This window comes from Sminthopsis crassicaudata, chromosome 4, assembly GCF_048593235.1.
Source record: "Sminthopsis crassicaudata isolate SCR6 chromosome 4, ASM4859323v1, whole genome shotgun sequence".
In the NCBI taxonomy this organism is placed as follows: Eukaryota; Metazoa; Chordata; class Mammalia; order Dasyuromorphia; family Dasyuridae; genus Sminthopsis; species Sminthopsis crassicaudata.
Window position 1 is genome coordinate 193,414,604 of NC_133620.1, and position 22,962 is coordinate 193,437,565.

The 22,962-nt window shown below is 36.4% G+C and overlaps 1 protein-coding gene across 2 annotated transcripts in view; it reads right to left on the reverse strand.

Moving 5' to 3' along the window:
- Positions 1–360: 360 nt before the first annotated feature.
- RPF2 (ribosome production factor 2 homolog) overlaps positions 361–22,962 on the reverse strand; it is a 45,020-nt gene continuing 22,418 nt past the window's right edge. For both annotated transcript variants that reach the window (XM_074310092.1, XM_074310093.1), the window contains exons 8-10: positions 12,558–12,660; positions 2,577–2,721; positions 361–820 (exon numbers count right to left, since the gene is read on the reverse strand). In XM_074310092.1, coding sequence (XP_074166193.1) covers positions 632–820; positions 2,577–2,721; positions 12,558–12,660 — 437 coding nt within the window. In that variant the 3' untranslated portion in view covers positions 361–631. The remainder of the gene's footprint in view (positions 821–2,576; positions 2,722–12,557; positions 12,661–22,962) is intronic.

Sequence of the window (22,962 nt, forward strand, 5' to 3'; positions counted from 1 at the left end):
TTTTTATTCACTATCTTGCCCTGTGAACCTAACCTATGCCACTGATCAACTAGTCTACTTCTTGGCCAATACCAAATGGTTTTGGTGACTGTTGCTTTATAATATAGTTGTAGATAAGGTACAGCTAGACCACCTTTATTTGATTTTCTTTTCATTAGTTCCCTTGAAATTCTTGATCTTTTGTTCTTCCAGATGAATTTTGTTGTTATTTTTAGGTCAGTAAAATAGTTTCTTGGGAGTGAATCCTTCATTTCTTATGATATTATATTCTATTACATTTATCTACCATAATTTGTCCAATCTTTCCAATTGATGGGCACCTCCCCTTAGTTCCCAGTTCTTTAATACCACAAGAAGTACTTTTTCTTGATCATAACAAAATTTTATTTAGCAAACATTTATTAGGTACCTTATTGTTTACAAGGCACTATGGAGGCACTTCCATATAAAAAATAAGATAATATAGTTCTTACCTCAAATAGTTTACAATATGAAAATGTAAATTTTATATTTACTGTTTAACAAAAAAAAAAAAAAAATCAAATAGGTCCATGTAATAATTTTTATAGAATTGTTTACATCTGACAATTCTTTCCTGCAAAATATAGTAACAGTCAATTGTAGACTAAATTCAATCAATTTTTCTTCTCTTAATTTTCTGAGATTTATTTTCTTGATTATTAGTTAATTTTTCTGCAGGTCTTTTTTTCAACCCTTTCATTTTCCTTGTTTGCAATTTACTCAAATCTTGTTTCTGCATGTGAATTCTTCCATAAGTTGCACCAAAAGTATCATGGGAAATATTCTTCTTCTTCTTTGGCTGTAAAATAAAAATTTTTCTTTTATAATTCTTAGTGGCATAAAATAGTAAAAGCTTAGCTTCAGTGGGTCATCTTAAAGGGGTTTCCATTAATGAACATTTACTGAGCACACTTTGGATACTACAGGATGACGTAGCCATTAACAAGTATAAAGAACCTTTAGTAAGGAGGTTCAAATAACCTGTCAATATCCCTGTCCTTACAGGGATGGCAAAAATCCAATTTGTTTTTCAGCTTAAAAGGTAAATCTACAAATGAGGTTGTCCATGAAGCTTTGGGCCATGTGAAAGATTGACTATAATTTCCAGTCTCCATAGGTCCCAAACTTATTTCCATTACAGTATTTGATTATTCACATTCACCAAAGCATACTAAAATACCTTCTTCTCCCATATTACCTGGTAGTAAAATTTGTGACTGGACCTCTGTTCTACTCATCTAAAATAAAAATTAGTCAATTTTGACTGAGGCAAGCATAAAATATTAGGTTTGCAAAAAAGTGAAAAAAGAGCTAGATTTAGAATTACAGGATCTGTATTCAAAAGTCAACCCTGCCAATTAATTTGATCTTGGGCAATTTCGCTTCTAGGGGCCTCAGTTTCCCTCCTTTCTTAAGTTAGGGGGTTGGATGAAATATTTCTGAAGTCCTTTCCATGTCTCAGCTTTCTAAGATCCATAATGTCAAAAACATAGTTTTAAAAATATTATGCCTAAAACAGATTAAGACTTTATAACTTCTTTTTTTTTGTACTTTATAATTTCTTAAAATAGCAAACTGTTGAGCTGGAAAGGACTTCAATAGACACCCAGTCCAATTCCTTCAATTCAGAACCAAGGAAACTTGAAATTAGAGGAGTTAAGTGACTCATTTGGGTTATACAACTAAGAACAAAGCAGCAGGCCCCAGCAGCCAGGATACCAAACTCCCAAGCCAGTGCTCTTTTCCACTAACAGTGACCACAATCTGTTTTCAAAATTATTTTGAAAGCTAAATAGACTCTCAAAAAAAAGTGCCCTGGACAAATTCATGCATAGGAGTTAGAATCACAAGGTTTCTCAACACCACAGCCAGAGTCAAGATCAGACTTTACAATTAAGTGGCTACCCCACTTGGTCAATGAAAATTCAAGAGTTCACTGGAATCAATTATTTACTGAACACCTACCAGGCCTTAACAACTGTCAAGACACAAGAATTATCAGCTCAAGAATCAATCATCAATTCTAATTATTTGATAACAATTAAGTTATTTATCTTCTCTTAAAAAAATATATCATCTTTTCAAATATCCGTTCAGTTTGTTCTGTTTTTTCTACATTTCAACAAAAAGTTATGATGGAAGGAATAGAGCTGAAATCAATCTTCCACAGATACAGTGACCACAAGATAGATTTAAGCCTTCTTATAATACGACACATGACAAGAAACTTTTCTATAGGCCTCCATTGTCCTTCTTATGGGTCTAACTCTTTATTTACCAATCTCGAAGCCAAACCTTGAAAAGATATGTGGGTGGCTATAAAGTAATGAGGTCTATTCTGTGCTACTCATGGAAATCAGTCCTATCTGTTCCACAAGCCACCAAAAAATGCCATTCCTGCTGTTACACTTTTCACTGTAATGGTATCTTTACATTATGGCATTCCAACTCCATTCTTTTTCTGAAGTTTAATTTTAATGTCCCTCCCCCCCAAAACCAAAAGACTATTTTGCAAGAATTGACACTTTTTTGTTTTGTTTTTTAGGCTTACACACCTTCAGTGCTTTAGGCAATTTCATGGATAACTTATAAAGATCATCTGATGCCAAATAGGTTCTCCTCATGATCAGATCCAGTGATGGTCCCATTTCTTCCAATTCAATTCGTGGTGTTCTGCAACCAGATTTCTTCAATAATAATCTTTATAAAAATAATAATTAAAAAAAATTAGTGTCTTTTCTCTTATAAAATACTTCCTCTCCCCTGCTAATAAAAAGAAAATCTAAATTTGGTATCTTACAAGTTTCATTCAAATGTTCTCTTTGACGAACATAGACTTTTAGGACAGAATATAATAAAATATAACTGGAAAGAGTAATTCAAATAGAAAAGTGTTTTCAGGAAAAAAATTATTGTCTCTCCATTTAACTTATTCAGTTCCCCAAGTATGAAACATTTAATGTCCTCATGCATTTATGTATGCATAAAATTCATTCTATGAGTTTTGAAATGAGTTTATACTAACATGAAATACAGTCTTACATCTGATAATTATGAATTATGATAATTATATTATATGAATTATGATAATTATTTAACCTGGATCATACTGACATAATTTTATGCAGAAAATTTAAATATGAACTAAAATACAGTCAAACATCAGGCTTGTGGAACAGCCCTGGGCAAGAAAATAAGAAAAGGAGGGCAGCTAGCTGGTGCAGTGGCCAGAACAGTGGCCCTGAAGCCAAGATGACATGAATTCAAATCCAGATTCAGACACAACACTTCCTAGTTAACCCCAATTGCCTCCTGCCCTCCTAAAAGAAAGAGAGGGGGTGGTGGCAGGAAGAGACCACTTCTAACCCTTTGAGACTCTGAAACAAATGAATACAGCTAAAAAGAAAAAAAGAAAAAAAAACAAACTGAAAGACTATTGGATCACAGGAATTGGTAATTAAAGAGAAAGCCATCTATTCTAGCCCCTTCACTATACAATTGAGTAAACTGAGGCTGAGAGGGGTCAAGGAGTTAGAGGATTCTACAAACCTGAGGTTTTTCTGATATGCTAAATAGCACTCTATCCATTATACTATAAAAAGGCACTACACTACTAAAAAGAGTCAGGAATTGAATCTAGTCCTTGCTTATGATGAGGGAATACTGCCACTGAGTTCAGTAGAACCTGATTAGAATTCTAACTAGCTGATGAAACTATATAAGACTAACCTTTCTGGGTAAAAGCTGAGGAGACAAAACATAAAATAAAAATTTAAAAAAATAAAAATAAAAAAAAATGGAAAGAAGATAAGGATGTTATCACTGAAAGAGTACCAGACTGTGAATCAGGAAGCCTGGGCTCTTCTGGATTGTCTTTTGCACCAACCCATTTGTAAACTGGCCCTAGATCTCTTGAGTTCTGTATTCCTGTTTTCTCATCTGCAAAAACAGGGTTTGGATTAAGATGATCATTAAAGTCCCTTATAGTTCCAGGACTGTGTGATTAGTTGCAGAGGGAATAAGAAGGGAAAGAGTAGGGGGAGAAGAAGGGAAAAGAAGGGAGGGAAGATGAAAGGGAGCAAGAGACAGAACAAGAATTTATTAAGCTCCTACTATGTGCAAGGCACTGAGTGCTTCACAAATATCTCATCTGATCCACACAATAATCCTAGGAGGTAGATGCTATTTTTCTCCTCATTCTACAATTTAAAGAAATTGAGGTAGACAAAATTATTAAGTTGACTTGCCTAAAGCCACACAGCTTCATACTGCACCTGAACTCGGAGCTTCCCGAGTCCAGGCCCAGTACTTTGCACCCTGTGTCATCTAGCAACAAAGCTGTTGGTGGCAGAGAGACAGCAAAGTGCCATTCACACTTTGACACTTCAGCTCCAGAAGGATAAGGAGTCTCCACTATGTGTGTGCTGAGAGATGGGGGGAAGGAGGCTGAGAGCCAGGGAGTGTGAGGGTGGGGAGAAGAACCAGGGGGCCTGTACTGAACCTCAAGGATTCCTGGAACTGCGTACATGCCAGACCGAAGCAACCAAAGTAACTTGGCAAGGACAGATTCACTGCCCACCCACAATGTAAAGTTAAACCATAAACACAGAACAAAAGGAACATCTCTTTAACAAAGTAAGCAGAATCACCCTTGTCAGCACAGGTCTGACCATGTGCCCCATTACCTCCAGAAGCAAATTTAAAGTCCTGTTTGGCTGTGAAAGCCATGACTGCCTGGCCCCTTCTTTTCCAGCCTGGACATTCAGTGACAGGCCTGCGAGATTCTCTTATCCTGGACTCTGCTTCTTCCCTGGCCATCTCTCCCAGGCCTTGAATGCTGTCTTCATCACTGCTGCTTTTGCTCGAGATGAGCTGAAAAAAGCCTTCCCCATCTATCCTTCATATGGCTTATATGGACACGGATGTTTATGTGTTGTCCCCCCTTACATTATGAACTCCTTGAGGGGAGGGACTGTGTTTCTGCCCTTTTCTGAACTCCCCAGTCCTGGCATAATGAAAGCAGTAAGTGCCTGCCGACTTCTGCCCGTAAAACCCCCTGCATGACTCTTACAGCTCCAGCCTCCAGATGAGGGGCTTATCTGAAACCAGAGGGGGTTTTCCTGCATCAATGAAGTCACAGGGTTGTGCTGCAAAAATAGCGGTATCTATGCATGACTGAAAGCGTCAACCCAAGAAGCTTTTAATAGATCAGTACAAGGATGGTCTGTCTATCCTAAAAAGATATTAGGATCCAAATGGAAAAGCTTTTGAAATTCTCTGCAGATTCTGAATCCTAAAGTTATAGGCACAATGCCACATAGAGCATCTACTTAGATTAGATGGTTCTGCAAAAATGATTCTCTCAGGGAAAAAAACCAGGAGGCCTCCCCTCTCTGCTGTGCCATGGTTATTCAGACAGAACTGGTAAAAAAGAGGAGACTGTGAGGCTGCAAAAATTTCTGTGCAATTCCTCTCCCACACCACCTCAGATACTGATAAAACAAATGGACCTGGGCAGAGCCGGCCAATGCTGGCACTAGCTTCCAGAAAGTAAAAGTTTCAATTCCCGGTTTTGTTGGGCTTCCAAAAATGTCACACTATCACTTGTTAAAGTGCAACAGCTAAAGCACAGAATGGAGAGCAACAGAGAGAGAAAGAGAAAGAAAACAACAAACATCAATCCTATTATCTTTCTCTTTCTTCACCGATCAAGTCTAGAACCGTGACTTCCCCAGTGAAGGAAATAAAGCCGAGGAAATAACTGCCCCATGTTCTGGCCTGTGCACCTTAGTTATGTCATTAACTCATTCCATGAACCAGGATGTTAGAATATAAAAGGTGATTACAGAAGAGTTTTCATGAGAAACCTGACCCCTCATGCAAGCACTACACAAGGCTTTCCGTTTCATTACACATTAAAGATGTCATTTTTTAAAAGTACTGCTTGCACTTAAAATTCTATTCCATGTCAAACATTAAAAAGAAAAATGTTCTATTCTTCGCAGAAGTTGGGAGACTTATGGAGGTAGAACATTAAATATGCTATCAGACACATTTAAGTTTGCTGAACTGCCTTTCCACACAAATTCCTACCTTGTTTAAATGGACTAGTTCAGGGACAATTAGGTGGTGCAGGGGATAGAGTACTATATCTAGAGCCAGGAGGACCTAAGTTAAAATCCAACTTCAGGCATCTGGCACTAGCTGTGTGACCCTGGACAAATCACTTAATTCCAACTGCTTTGCCAAAAAAGAAAAGTCTAGTTCTCTGGATAGCAGAAGTGGGAAAGATATTTGAAAGTGAAAGTGGTATTAGTATAAAAAACAGAAGCTATCAATAAAAATTAGAACATTAAAAGAAATCACTGTGGCTAGGCAGTTTATTTGTAAAAATCTAACCATTATCATGACAAAGAATATGCTGACATTTTAGTCATTCATTATCCAAAACACTAGCAGAAATTCTTGAAATACTTAACTATATTACCCCCAAGCCACAAATAGCATATGAGCAAACAACACAATTCAAGCTGACGAGGAGATCTGTCTAGTCCCTTGAGCGGGGAAGTTCTCAGAATAATAGCATGAACAAGTTTAGAGACTTGCTAGAAACCTGCAGAGAACAGAAAATTTTCTTAAGATTTGGAGGTTACATGATCAGTACTAGTCTTGTCCAGGCAGTCTAGCTTCCAGCCAGACTCCACCATGCACTGTGTCCCTTCCCTCTATATAGGCCAGCATGTTCCGAGGTTCCTGCCTTTACTTGGGCTAGTTTTTAGGCTAGAAAGACCATCCCTTCCTTCTTCCAATACAACCTGTAACATTTTTACCTACCCATAAGTAGGTAAAACTTAAATAAGTAGGTATAAATACTATCATCCTCCCTTCTGATCTCCACTCCCCTGCCCATTGCTTGATCTCAGACAGAGCACTTCACACTTATGCTTTTATCATGTATTAGAGTTACAAGAGGTATGTTATTTTTCCCCATTTACTTCCTTACTAGACAGTAAGCTCCATAAGGGCAGGGGCTAAGTTTTAAACTTTATTGCCCTTAGTGCCCAACATTGTACTATACATGTGAGGCACATGATATGTTTGCAGAATTGAATAAAATGCTTTGATCTTTGATCTGCTAATAAATTTTACAGAAAGGCAGTCACATTACCATGGGGAGGGGGGGGGGGGGGAGAGAGTGGAGAAGAGAGAATCCGAGCTACAAGCTTTAATTCACTTTTGTAAGAAAGATGCAAATGACTAAAAAGCAAGCTGAAATGGAGTTTTTCAAGAAGACTCAATTAAGTTTGCTTTTGTCCTGTGATGTCACCCATCACAGAAACTGATGCTTTCAACGAGTCAACCGGAGGGGGGGAGGGGAAAAATTTTTTTTAATAATAATAATAATAATAATAATAATAAAATAAATATATATACACACCCATTAAAATATATACATATATGTATATATATATAAACATATACATTTAATGTTCAATATCTTCTATTTATGAAGGCAAAAAAGCATTTACTATTATTTTAGAAAGGTACTATAACGCAACAATTTATATTTAGAGTATTTAGAACACGTAAGCGTAATTGTCATCTATCTGGAAATCTTGTATTTGTCTACTAAGCAACTCAGATAGATGTAGTTCTATTATACTTAATCAATCCTTTGTCGCAAATTGTATTTCCTTGTCTCACCACAAAACAAGAATATATTTTCCCATGTAGACCAAGAATTATTTCTTTCCAATAATCTTAAACAAATTTTATCTTCTCACTTTGTCAAATAATTGAAATGTAGTTTCGGTGTGTATGAACTTAACTCATTTTAAATAGAACTTAATAAATAACCATGATGAGATATCAGTGAGCAAATTTCCCTAGTTCTTTATACATTATACACACGCTCTATGATCTTTTTCCTTAAACAATTTTGAACATCCTAGTGGATGCCCTATAATCAAACTCCAATTTTTTTTTATCTCTATGTTAACTATAACAACCTCAGTATTTGTAATGAACTGAATTTTCTATATAAAATTAAGTAAATCCTCTTATATTGTTTTTTATGCCAGCAAATCTGTCTTCATGACCCAATTAACTATAACTGCTAATCCTTTTGAGAAAATATTTATTCACTTTCTTTCATAGAAAGGACTTCTTTCTAAAATTTTCAATCACTTTAGTCTATTAGTTTTCTAAAGAAAATCCAATCAATTAATAAATAGTTTATTCATGGGAGAGGGGAAGTGTTGGAGAGTGAGGGTAGGGGAAAACCAAATAAAATAGACCTAAAAATATTCTCAAGTGGAAACAAACATATAATAAACATAAAAATGTAAAGGAACAAAACCCTTATTAATATAAAACACACACAATTTCCACCAAATAAAAATCAATTTTCCCAAGGATTTTTCCTCCAAATCTACACACACACACACACACACACACACACACACACGCATACACACGTACTCATGAACACAGGCATGCACACACCCTCACCTAAATTCTCAATAGCAATTCTAGTACCTGCATTTCAAATATTATTTTTAAAACAAATATTAGAAATGAAGTACAAAGGCTATATATTAATGTCCACAATTTCTGTCTACTTCTCAACAAGGTTTATAGATATGCTTACAATAATAATCTCTTGATTTTCTCCCTCACATTCTCTTCTTTCTTTCCTGTTTTCTACTCTTTGTTTTTGTATCTCATCAAACACTGCTTTAGGTCTTTCAGTAGAATCTCTAAGGGATGGCCCTGATGTTGTAGATTTTTCCAATAAAGCTTCTGAAAACGCCAGCAAACATATTCATTATTATTAAATAATTAAAGATTTTCTATGTTTCATAACAATGATTCTAATTCTACAAAGAGTAAACTAGTTTCTGGTTGTAAAATATTTATTTATATATGAAGAATGAATTCTTTAAGGGTTCAAAGGAAGAGGCAATTAACCATACACATGTAAATAAGGTTACTCATCAAGGTCAGAGGCGATATTCTCACTTTATATTCAGAGATCCTTTAATCTAAGCATCTTATAAGATTTATTAATTCTCACGAGTAACAACTAAGTCATAAATGTAGGACGTACCATTACTATTTAGAGAAAAAAATAGCTTAAAGGGTCTGTCTAAAGTAGTAAAAGATACAAATAAGGAATTTCCAGAATGAGCTTCTTATAGATACCTTACATATTATTATGTATACCTCTATTTTAGATATGCCATTCTGAGTGCTTCTCTGACTGAATAATGTTCTACTGTTTTTCTTCTACAAAGTGAACTTTTTATGAAAGAGAATACCTTAATACAGAATATACTGAAAAAAGCTAACGCAGTGCTTGGTAACAAGCTCCCTTAGGGAAGCTTGAAGTATAAACTACAAATCATCTTGGCATTTCACCAGGCTGCTTCACATATTTATTGATTTCCTGCCTGCAGCAGAATTTTCTCAGCCCTACACTTCCTCATTTTTTTATGTCAAAGTAACAACATACAGGCATTATAGCCAACACAAGAAAAGTCCCAGGCACTTTAACTGGATCATCAAACATATCCTTCCTGAAATGAGGAGTGCCCCAATTCAGCATGCTGGAAATTATGGAGAATTTCTGCTCACTTGGTTTAATTATAATCTCGATGCAGATGACTCCCAGATCGTCTATGCAGTTGCAGCCCCTCTTGCGAGCTTTAGTCCCTGATACCAATTGCCTCTCAGACTTTCCAAATTCAATGTTTTACAGATACAGACCTAAGAACTGGACTTGATATTTCACTGGCATAAGTAACTCCTACCAAAGAAGGTCTGTACCTTCTCTTCCAGGTAGAGTCTTAAAGAGATGCCTGTGGCACTGAGACAAAAGGAACACAGAGTCAGTGTTGTCAGGGGCCACAGACATCTCTAACTCAACAAGAGCAAAACAGAACCCAGCAGCTTTCTGGGAGAGCCCATCCCTCTTCTGAACTTCCCTATTTCTATTGGGATGATGACCCTCCTGTCAGACATATTAGCATCCTCTGGGTCATCTCTACTCCCCACCCACTCCATATATCCTATCATTTGTCAAATCCTATGAATTCTACTTCCATAACATCTCTTCTATCTTTCCCCTTATCTCTGCTTCCATAGCCACCATTCTAAGCCAGGCCTTCATTCCCTGTTACCTGAGCTATTTGTTCGCAGGTACAAGAATTGGTGGTGGTCTTTCAATTTTTTCCTCTATTTTCTAGCTTGGCTCCAGCTTTCTTTTCCAAGTTTAATGCTGCAGTCATGCACTTAGTGGTTCTGTCAAATTGACCTTCTGACCCCTTCTTACACATGAAATTCCATACCTCTTTGTAGAGGGCCACAGTCAGTGGGGGAATTCTGGGTGAGGTTTAAGACCCTTTAGCCCAGAGGGAATCTGATAACAATGTCTGGTTTGGCTCCCCATCTCTCCTAAGGGCTCACGGCATTCCTGAGAAGTCAGTGGGCAGTGACAACCTGTGTGGAAATTGAGGCAGGGTGATACCAGGTGACAAACTACATACAACAGCAAGTTGTTTATGTGGTACCACGTGCTCAGTGTTGTTTTTGTTACATTATAAAAATGGGAAAGCTCTTAAAATAAACGGTCTCCATTTTCCCACCATTCTTGGGAGTCCCGCCTCATCACTTCTCCACTAGGAAGGTATATTTTAATTACCCCGGTGTGGGGGCTCTGGAAAGTAATGGTACGTTTTGTCACCCCAATTTGGGGGCTCTAGAAAGCAGGACACAACACCTCTTCTCTATGCCTTTGCAAAGCAAAGTCTGTCCCTCCAAGACTGAATTGCATTTCCTCCTTAATTCTGATATCTTTCAATTCCTTTAATTCCTTCCTAGTTTCCCTCAAATCTTAGCTTAAATGCTTCTACTACATGAAGTTTTTTCTAATTCTCCAGATTTGGCTAGTGCCCCATGTACGTCAAATTACATTTTATTGTAGCATGTATTTCATATATATTTATGTTTGGATATATTGCCTCTTTCTTGAGAGAATTACAACTTCTTGGTGAAGTGACTATTTTTTGTCCCTAGTGACCAATATTGTGTCTGATATAGAGTACGGGCTCAATAACTGCTTGCTTGATCTGGAATTAGTTTCTTGGAGTAAAATTTTAGAAGATTTTTTAAAATTATATTTCATATTTTCAATTCGGGCTTAAACTCAATTATTATTTCTAGTTTCCTTAATAGAAACCAAAAGGAAGGAAAGACATGAAAGCACACTTGAGGTAGTTACACTCCTAGATGTCCTGAATCAACAATTCTTTATTCATTTTATTCTTTCAGAAGCTTATATTTCTTTCTTTCTTTTTTTTAATTTGCAATAGTTTTGCTCAGAAGCAGCTAAGTGGCATAGTGGGTAGAGAACCAGCCCTGAAGTCAGGAGGACCTGAGTTCAAATCTGGTCTCAGACACTTAACACTTCCTAGCTGTGTGACCCTGGGCAAGTCACTTAACCTCAATTACCTGGGGGGAGGGGGGGGGAAACAGTTTTGCTCAGTTTGATTTTTGACACCATAATGAAAAATGCCTTGATGCTGGTAAATCATATGAAAACTATGATGCTCTTTTTTAATACTCATTTTCTCTACTTCACAATCATACTTCTCATCCCTTGGATAGCCCTACCTTCCCTGTATTCAATTTATTCATTCCCTTCTACATCCCTACCTCAAATTTTCATTAAAAAGGAATTTTATGTATTTTAGGAATATTCATCTTTTCATAGTTTTCAGTTTCTATATATTGGTTCTACCCATTTGTTTTATTTGTTTGTTTGTTTGTTTTGGGCTGAGCCAAAAAGTGACTTGCCCAGGGTCACACAAATAGGAAAAAGTTAAGTATCTGAGGCTGGATTTGAACTCAGGTCCTCCTGACTTCGGGGCCAATGTTCTATCCACTGCAGCATCTAGATGCCCATTACTCATTTGTTTTAGAAAGAAAAATACAGAAGTATTTTACAAAGGACAGAGGGCTACAATAAAATCGTAGTATGACATGGTTACTTGCAAGCCTAGAATCTCTAGAGCTTTAAATTGAAATATCTCATGGAAATTTTTGACCCCTAGGATGAAATAGATATAGGAAAACCATAGTTCTAGTGAATGAGTTATTTTCTAGTTCCTTTAGATTTAATCTTGGGTTACCCTCAAGGTCTGGAAGCTTAGACTGGACCTAGAGAGGAGGGCTTAGAGTTCTCTGACCACCTGGGTGAAGGACATACAGAAAACAAGGATGATCTTACGGCTTTACTAAAATTTCAGGCTCAAAGAGATTCAATATGAGGATGTATCCTCATTGTCAAACCCAGACATCCAACAGTTTATTTTTAGTAGATTATGTTGAGGCAAGACACAATCAACGTGCAGCACAGAGCTGGTGCCCCACACAGTTCACAAGACTGTGGTCTCACAATTCTGAGTTTGAATAATGGAAAACAAATACGAAATATTCCCCCCAAAATAAATAAAAATATGCTGAGACAAACTTACTTATAGGTCCGAAAGTAAATCTTCCCATCCACTGCAGTGAAATGCAAGACATACTCTAAACCAGCAAGACGAATATTTGGTACTGTAGGGCCTCTGAAAAAATCTAAAAGCATAATTCATGACATAAGAAGAATCTTGAATGAAAACTTTTTTTAAAAAAATTCATCTACAAATGGAACAAAACTATCAACATGAAAATGCAATTTATTCTAAACACAAATCAGAATATCAAAAAGATGACAGGTAGAAAGAATCCCTGATTAAGCCTCACAAGTGCTTCTTCTACCTCATAATGTATTGATTCTCTCTGGTTAGTTCACTGACCATGATGCTTTTCAGTTTTAATGCTTTTCTCCCTCTCTGCCAATACTTGACAAGGGGTCGAAAAGTCATGTTCATCATGGGCATTAGCTTTAAACAAAAACCTACAGAAAAGATAGTTCACATGTTTTTCTAGTATAAGCAGACATACAGGTTAATAAAAAAAAAGTGTTACATAAACTGTGTCTAAACAACAAAACAATTAAAACTAAATGTTGTGAAATCATGATGACCAAATTTTATTCTTCAAAAAGAGATGAGAAATCACGTGCTCCTACTTCTTTGGACAGGTGGGTAATCAAGTTGTGGAACATTGTATATGACGTCAAACTTTTTGAGTATGTTGATCATCGGTTTTGCTGAACTTTTTCCCCTTCTTGCGTATTATAAGGGATCACTTACTTGGGAGGGGATGTGGGAAAAGATACAGGAGGAAATATAGGTGATATAAAAACATAAGCTATTGATAAAAATGTCTTTTAAAAGAAAAGTCAATAATCCAAGGTGACCCTTATGACAAAGAGGAAGTCTACAGTAAAAGTAAATCTTAAAGAAAATTCCCCAAAGAGATCCCAATTATAGAAGAAAAACTTAGGTTTTGAGGAAATCATTTGAATAACTATGACTAAATTCAGAAAAAGATAATCCTTCCCCACTTCCTGCCCATATGCAGAGTCTCTCTTTCCGCACATAACTCAAGGCAATTAAAATAAAACAATCAAACAATGTACCAAGAGAACATGGTGCAAATTTCACAACTAATGAAGAAAAGCCAAAAGATTTTGACCCAAATTCACCAAACCAGAGCTACCAAATCAATAAAATTGTTAAACTCTGTCTAACAGTACCACCATTGGGATCAGCTTAATTCTTGAATCAGCACATATTTCCCTCTACTTTGAAGAACAGAATCATTTCCAACATGTGTTGCTTTCCTAAGTTTTTAAAGAATGAAATGATGGATTAAGAAAAATACTTGGGACAACAGGCCTATATTCTTTACCAGTCAAAAGATTTTAGACATAAAATAGCTTATGAATCTATATCTCACCAAAGTCAATTCCCTTAGATGATTACTCCTTGAACTGCTGATTTCATTAGTTTATACTTCAAGAAAAACAGAAAAATATCTTTTAGAGAAGAAACAAGGAGAAACATGTGGGAAGTACATCAGTAGCATACGTACTAAGTCTTAGCAACACAAATGCAAACATGATGAATGTAATAAGAAAGTTTGCCTTAGAAGTAGGGGGAAAAGAAATATTAGGTGTCATCAGATATTTGCTCTAAGAGGTATTGGGAGGATATAAAGATGAATCTTTATCCTCAAAGATATATACTATATCTTACATACATATATATATATATCTCAACTATAGAAGTTGAAACAATGCAAATACAAAAATAATAACGTAATTTAAGTGAAAGAAGAGGCTGAAGCTAGAGTCCTGGGTTGGGAAAATGAGAGGCAGTTTTGGAGGAAGGAAAAGAGCCTAAGTTTGGAGGAATTAAAAAAAAAAAAAAAAAAAAAGAATGGTAGGAATAGTTGGAGATAAAGCAGGGAAGCCATGTTAGGAATGGTAAATTCAGGAGACTGATAGTAAAAAGCATGCATGCCTTCTAATTCTCTTAACTGAGAGGCTCTAGAATATTAGTACAGAATGAGGCACACATTTTCAGACAAGGTCAGTATATTGATTTGTTTTGTTTGACTGAATTGATCTATTACTGTTCCCCACTATGAAGGGGAGAGAGTCATTAAGAGGTAATAATAGTGATTTAAAAAAAAAAAAAAAAAAAAAAAGGACTATCAACAAAACTTTTTTTTAATAGGTTTGGAGTCAGATCAAAGAAGACCTTGAATACTGAAACAGGGACTATGAACTTTATTTCTTAGGCAATGGGAAGCCACTCAAAGTTTCTGATTAAGGGCAGTTCTAATATAATCAGAACCATGCTTTAGGAAGACAACCTTGTATTGGTCCACGTGCTGTTTGTAAAAGAGAGGAAATCCACTAGGGACAATCACCTAGTAAGAAACTACCTTTTTTTTTTTTTTTTTTTTTTTTGGCGAGGCAATTGGGACAACAGGCCTATATTCTTTACCAGTCAAAAGATTTTAGACATAAAATAGCTAAATATGCTTGCATATTTACAAACATCAGACTACTATCCTAATGTGAAAGCCTAAAATAGGGGAATAGGTAAAGACAGGACACAGCAAGAGAAATTATGTAGAATCTAATCAACAGGACTTGGTGACTGGATGCTGGGTGGCAAAGGAGAACCAATGAATGATGAGTTCAAGTTTTTAAAAAGCAGGCAGCCCGAGAATGATGATGCCATTAACAAGGTAAAAAAAAGTCAGAAGGTGCTGGGTTTGGAGGGATGGTGAGGTGGTGGGCTATTATTACTACTACGGATTTTCATTTCTTTACAGATTATCTAAATGAAACTAAATAGGGATATGAAAATAAAGGATGGAGACTAGTAGAAAGACCAGACCTAGATGTATACATTGGAAGCAGTAATAACACTTCACATTTAATAGTGCTTTAAGGTTTACAAAGAGCTTAATGTGCATTATCTCACAAATAAGCTCACCAAGGATAATCACCAAGTAAAGAGAGAAGGAACATGATGAGACAGAATGACTGAGGAAATCTAATGAGGAAATTTATTAAGGGAATAGAGAAAAGAAACAGAATAAAGAGTAACGAGGGGGTAACAGAAGAGGAAGATGGTGCAGAATCCCAGAAATAAAACTTCAACTTAGAAGAATGGACAGGAGGGTCAAAGACTTGTGAAAAGCCAAGGAAGATGAGAATTAAGCAAATTGGTGAGCACCACTACTCTATGGGAATTTTGGCAATAGAAAGAAGAAGAGAGGTGGGACAGCAGCAGGTTATGATAGAAGGCAAGTTGTTTGCCATTTGGTTCTTTAAAAATCCCCAGTGGATTATAAATATGGAGAATTCAGAAAAACTTGGAAACTAATGAAGAATTAAAAAAAAGAACTAAAAGAATAAACACAATAAGTATAAACAATGTAAATGAAGACAATAATAAGGGATGACAATTTAGGCCAAACACATCAAAAAACCCCCACTAATATCAAATTATTCAACCAAAAGCATACCACCCTTTCTGCAAAGGACTTTTTAAAACAAACACACGTAAAGGTATTTTACTCACAATCTTTGTGGTGCAAAGTTGGACTATATGGTTGCATAAAGTGCCTATGGTAAGCAAATAGAACTAAAACAGATCCCAGAAGACTGTTTAGCACATACATGTACAATAAAGACAGAGGGAATTCTCAGTTGTTGTTTTTTTCAATATAATCACTAGCTCTAAGTTACTGCACAGAGAAATAACTGCTTATGATCTTCTCCTCTTTCACCATTAGTCATCTACACAAATCTATATATTTAAAATTATCACATGGTATCATGCCTTCAGAGCCAATGCTCCTTTCCCCCTAGCCCTCCCCACCTCACTGCCTCCTTTTTCCCTCCTGCATCTCATGCTCCAATCACTGATGGCAGAGGCTCTATAGTTATGCCTGGTCAGTTTTGCCACCTAGTGACTGAATCAAAAACATGACACAGAAGAGGCAGTTTAGATTTTTTAGACAAACTAGTAAAAATTTCCACTATAACTAATTTTGATACTGATACCTTAGTAAACCTTTCAAATATCTAAAGATATAAATATGACCACAGGACCATGAATCAATGGTCTGAAAGCTACTAAAAGCTAATGCAATTTTACATTAACCCAACTACAGAATCCAGGATTACTGGCTTGTTGAAACAGTGCCATTCTCAGCTCTGTAACAGGCCACAAGTCAAACAGGCAGTCCTGGATGTCACACTTTTAGGACTAAGAAAGGGGATGCAAGAAACCCTAAGGAGCCTTCTCTAGAGGGTCCATGATTCTATAAATGGCTCTAAATAATTATTCTGTATTAATGAAATAAGGAATACCATGAGATTTTAGCTTTTCTTAATCACAGAGGCGAAATATATCTGGTCAAACACTAGTGTTCAACTTTTTAAAGTGGCTTCCTATTGCTGATTTAGTAAAATTCAAAATCCTTTCCTAGATATTCAAAGCCCTTCAACAATTCTCATTCACTCTACTTTTCTGAGCTTATCTCAAATTACTTCCCTCCATACACTCATGACTTAAAACTACTACTGTCTGTCCTGCAAACATGAGCTATACTCTTCTGCCTTTGCCCATGCAGTTCTGTATGGTTAGGAAGCCCTTTTCATCAACATTCTTTAAATGTTAAAATCTAACACAATTAAAACTCTTCCTCTTCCACTGAAACCATCTGACGCTTCTATTAAAATTACCTCAGAAATAACACAGGACTTTGTTTTTTTAACTCTAAAAATCAAATGACATGTGTGTAAATTCTTTTGCTCATTGTCACCCACATGGCAGGAGCTCTAAATGTTTGTTCCGTTCAAACTCTTTCCCTATTTCTCTAAAATGTAAGATTATATGATGAGTGCACTGCAGTTAGCCATTTCAGTAGTGAGCTCTATGAGAACGGAGCTTTATCTTGTCCCTTTGTGTATCTAACAAATCATAGTACTCAGTGCACAATAGAAACTTAACATATGCTTTTGATTATCAGTGGATGTATGATTTCATTAGGATATTTTATTCATTCATACCTTTTTATTCTTTCAAGTCCTCTATGGAAGATGTATCCAATATACTACAGCCTTTCTCTAATTAATATTTTATGGATATCAGTGTTAACGCCTGGGCCAGCCATCTTTCACTCTCAAGAAATCTTCTTTTCCAATCATGCTTGTCCATCACTCCAATTATGCAATCATCAATAGTCATCAATGGTGATATGCTATAGTCTACTCATACCCACACCAGGGTTAATATCTTCTGAATTGCTAGCGATTTTTATTCTTTTTAAGAGAATGCTAGTGCATAATTGGCAGTCATACAACAGTACTGGAAGAATACTAGTGTTAAAAAGATGAGATTCTGTGGCCATGAGCAGCATGAGATCTCTGTAAGTGTATAAATTTCCAAATGTAATTCAGATCTACCTCCTCTGCTTATTAAATTCTAGGCTGAATTCAATGGCCTATATATAGAGTACCTATTCAAGACAAATTTAGGTATGGGTTAACTCATCAGGTTGCCTGTCATAAGCATCCATGATGCAATTTTTCCAATGTGAATGGCTAGGCTGATGTTTTATACCAATGGATCTTAAATTTTTGTGTCATGGACCCCTTTGGCAGTCTGGTGAAGCCAAGGAACCTTTTTCAGAATAATTTTTTTAAATGCATAGGATTACAAAGAAAATAAATTATAATATGATAATTTTATATACACAAGTTTTGAAGAAAACTAATGACATCACAGGGTGATATCTTGACTTGAATGTGGATACACACATAAATTAATATAGTCCTAGTTTAAGAAACTTTGTTGCAGAATGACTGATTCATTAAGAAAGCTTGGAAACATTCTAGAGCTTGATGCAATCAGCATAATGCTATCTGCAAACAGAATCATTTGTAGAACCTTCCTGTAAATAAGAAATCCAGCTTCTACTTGTATTTTGTACAAAGCCATCATCCATGACATTTGTAAATATTTTTTTCTTATTTTAAGTGCTGCGTCTAAGAATATTTCAATGATCTGCTATTTCTATATCTGTATTTGTCTTAGAATCTTGTATTATTTTAAGGTCATGGTAGAAACTTTTTTTTTTTAAAGAACTTACAAAGCTAAATTTTGCTGACTCAAATGCTTTGTTATAAATCAAATGGAAGGATTTTCTATTTTCTCCTAAAACTCATCAGTTGAAGTGTCTATAAAGATGTGATCTTCCAGGGAAATCAATCATGAAAGGCTGTTTATTCACTTCTTATATTCTCCATTCCCTTTATGCTTAAAAAATTAATTCTCAAAAAATTTGTGGAGATGAGAAAATGGAAATAGTTGATAGTTTATTTTTTTTTTTAGCCATCTTTTGAAATTCTTTTGGAACCATTTCAATATCATGAAAATTGATGCTTAAATTCCCTTAAAATTTATCACTTCCTGTACACATTTCTTCTGCACTGTTCTTATTAGGCATAAACTTATCATCTTAGAGATACCTCTCCATTTCTTCAAGAGAAGAGAGTACTAAAACAGTGTTTCAAAAATCACCAATAGGTAATGACCTAGAAAAAATAACAACAAAGTTCATATGGAAAAACAAAAGGTCAAGAATATCAAGGGAATTAATGAAAAAATAAAATAAAATGAAGGTAGCCTAACTGTACCAGATCTAAAATTATATTATAAAGCAGCGGTTACCAAAACCATTTGGTATTGGCTAAGAAATATATTAGTTGATCAGTGGAATAGGTTAGGTCCAAAGGACAAATTAATAACTCTAACAACCTATCGTTTGACAAACCAAAGAACCCCAGCCTTTGGGATAAGAACTCAATGTTTGACAAAAATTTCTAAGAAAATTGGAAATTAATATGGCAGAAACTAGGCATTGATCCACACTTAACACCGTACACCAAGGTCAGGTCAAAATGGGTTCATGACCTAGGAATAAAGAATGAGATTATAAATAAATTAGAAGAACATAGGATAGTTTACCCCTCAGACCTATGGAAGAGGAATGAATTTATGTCCAAAGAAAAACTAGAGATCATTATTGATCACAAAATAGAAAGCTTTGATTATATGAAATTAAAAAGTTTTTGTACAAACAAAATCAATGCAGATAAGATTAGAAGGGAAACAATAAACTGGGAAAACATTTTTATAGTCAAAGATTCAGATAAAGGCCTGATTTCAAAAATATATAGAGAATTGACTCTAATATATAAGTAATCAAGCCAATCTCCAATTGACGAATGGTCAAAGGATATGAACAGACAATTCTCGGATAAAGAAATTGAAACTATTTCTAGTCATATGAAAAGATGCTCCAAATCATTAATAATCAGAGAAATGCAAATTAAGACAACTCTGAGATACCACTACACACCTGTCAGATTGACTAGAATGACAGGGAAAGGTAATGCAGAATGTCAGAGGGGATGTTGGAAAAACAAAATACATTGTTGGTGGAACTGCGAATACATCCAGCCATTCTGGAGAGCAATTTGGAACTATGCTCAAAAAGTTATCAAACTGTGCATACCCTTTGATCCAGCAGTGTTGCTACTGGGTTTGTATCCCTTTTCCTTTCCCCTTTTCCTCTCCCCCCTTTTAATGAGGTGAGAGAAAATTCTCTGAAAAACAAATATGTTAATTATTTACTCTTTGAGCCTCTTCTGATGAGAGTAAGATTCACACAATGATTCTCCCCCTTACTAAGTTCCCTCAGATATGGTGGATTTTCTATGTCTCTTCCTGGGATGTAGTTTCCCTCTTTTTATCACTCCTTCCCCTTTTTCTGAACCGACCTCCTTCCCTTTACTACACCCCCCTTTTTTTCTTTTATATCAGTAAAATCAAATTATCCTTGAGTATTTTTTATATACCCACAACAGAGTTACAGTTCTCAAGGGTTCTGTGTACCTTTTTCTGTTTCTCTTCAGTCTTGTGGATGTAGATCAAATTTTTTGTTTAAGTCTGTTTTTTTCTTAGAAACATATAGAATTCCTCTGTTTCATTGAATGACCATCTTCTTCCATGGAAAAAGATGCTAAACTTAGCTGGGTAGTTCATTCTTGGTTGCAGTCCTTGATCTTTTGCCTTTCGGAATATCAGGTTCCAGGCCCTTCTATCTTTTAATGTGGAGGCAGCCAGATCTTGGGTGACCCTTATTGTGGCACCTTGGTATTTAAATTGTTTTTTTCTAGCTGCTTGCAGGATTCTCTCCTTTGTGTGGTAATTCTGCAGCTTAGCCACAATATTCCGTGGTGTTCTTTTTTTAGGGTCTATTTCAGAAGGAGTTCGATGAATTCTTTCCACATCTACTTTCCCTTCTGTTTCTATTATCTCTGGACAGTTCTCTTTGATAATTTCCTGTAAAATAGAATCTAGGCTCTTTTTTTGGTCATAGTTTTCTGGAAGTCCAATAATCCGCAGATTATCTCTCCTAGATCTATTTTCCAGGTCTATAGATTTTCCCAGTAAGTATTTGACGTTGTTCTCCAGCTTCTCATTTTTTTTGTTTTGTTTGACTGATTCTTGGGTTCTCTGTGAATCATTCATTTCTATTTGTTCCATCCTGACTTTTAAGGAGTTATTTTCTTCTTTCACAGTTTTTAGTTCTTTTTGTAAATGCCCAATTTCGTTTTTAAATGAATTATTTTGCTCTATTGAATTTTTTTCCATTTCCCTAATTTTTTTTTTGAGAATTATTTTCTTTTTCCAATTCAGAAATTCTATTTTCTTGAGACTTTTTTATCTTTTCCAATTCAGAAATCCTACTTTCCTGTGTTTTTTTAACCTTTTCTAATTCACTAATTTTGTTTCCCTGCATCTCCTGTGAATTCTTTATTTTTTCCAACTCCAATTTCAGGACGTTGTTATTCTCTATCATAGCTTCCCTTTCCTTTCCCCATTTTTCTTCGATCTCCCTCAATTTTTTAAGAGCTTCTTCTAGGAGAGAGTTATGTGATGGGGGGCAGGAATCGTTCCCCTTTAGGTTGTCTGCTGATTCTCTGCTGTCAACTTCCTCGGGGTTGGACACCCGCTCTTTCTCTGTATAGAAGGAATCTATGGTTTTTCTAGCTTTTTTGCTCATACTTAAAAAAATCTTTTGGGGTCTGTCCCTGGGGTAGGAAATTATTTACTTCTTTACCAGCTTCCTCCCAGACCGGATGGATGCAGCGGCCCCTGCGCCAGCGCTAAGAGAGAGCTCTGGGAGAGAGTTCCCCACCCTCTCCCTGGGAGTGCCTCAGAGGTGATTAGCACTGCTGTGCTTTGAGGGCGTAGAATAGTGAAGACAGCACGAAGCCCAGCCTATGTGTCCGGGTGGGGCGTGGATGTCTGCAGCAGGTGACGTGAGAACCCCCTGGGCTCAAACTGGAAGTGTCTGCCAGAAACCGCGGTCCCTAGTTCAAAGGTTCCGCTTCTCTGGGACTTCCTGGAGCTGAGTTCCACTCCCGCCAGCTAAGCTAGGCAGTGTGTGTTGCCTTGGGCCGTATCCACCCACTTGTCAGTCTCTTAACTATTCTCAGGAGGTAGCTGAGGCCACACCCCCTGGTGCCGAGATCTGTGCCTGAGTCACCCCCAGGGTCCGGGGAAAATCTAATCTGAGTTTTAAAATATTTTGGCTTTCTCTTCTGAACTGCTAAATAATTAGCAGAGAAGAGCTAACAGCCTGTGCCAGATTCCTTTACCTCAGTGGCTTCTCTGATCCCAGAGCCCTTCCCAGCGCAATGGGCGCAGTGTGCTGCAATGGGCGCAGTGTGCCTGGGTTTGTATCCCAAAGAGATCTTAAAGAAGGGAAAGGGATCTGTATGTGCAAGAATGTTTGTGGCAGCCCTCTTTGTAATGGCCAGAAGCTGGAAACTGCGGGAATGCCCATCAATTGGAGATTGGCTGAATGAATTGTGGTTTATGGATATTATGGAATATTATTGTTCTGCAAGAAATGACCAACAGGAGGATTTCAGAAAGGCCTGGAGAGACTTACATGAACTGATGCTGAGTGAAATGAGCAGAACCAGGAGATCATTATACACTTCAACAACAATACTATATGATGATCAATTCTAATGGACGTGGCCCTCTTCAACAATGAGATGAACCAAATCAGTCCCAATAGAGCAGTAATGAACTGAACCAGCTACACCCAGCGAAAGAACTCTGGGAGATGACTATGAACCACTACATAGAATTCCCAATCCCTCTAATTTTGTCCACCTGCATTTTGGATTTCCTTCATAGGCTAATTGTACACTATTTCAAAGTCCGATTCTTTTTGTTCAGCAAAACAACTGTTTGGTCATGTATACATATATTGTATTTAATTTATACTCTTAACATATTTGAAATGTATTGGTCGACCTGACATGGGAGGGAGGGGGAGAAGGGGAAAAATTGGAACAAATGCTTTGGCAATTGTCAA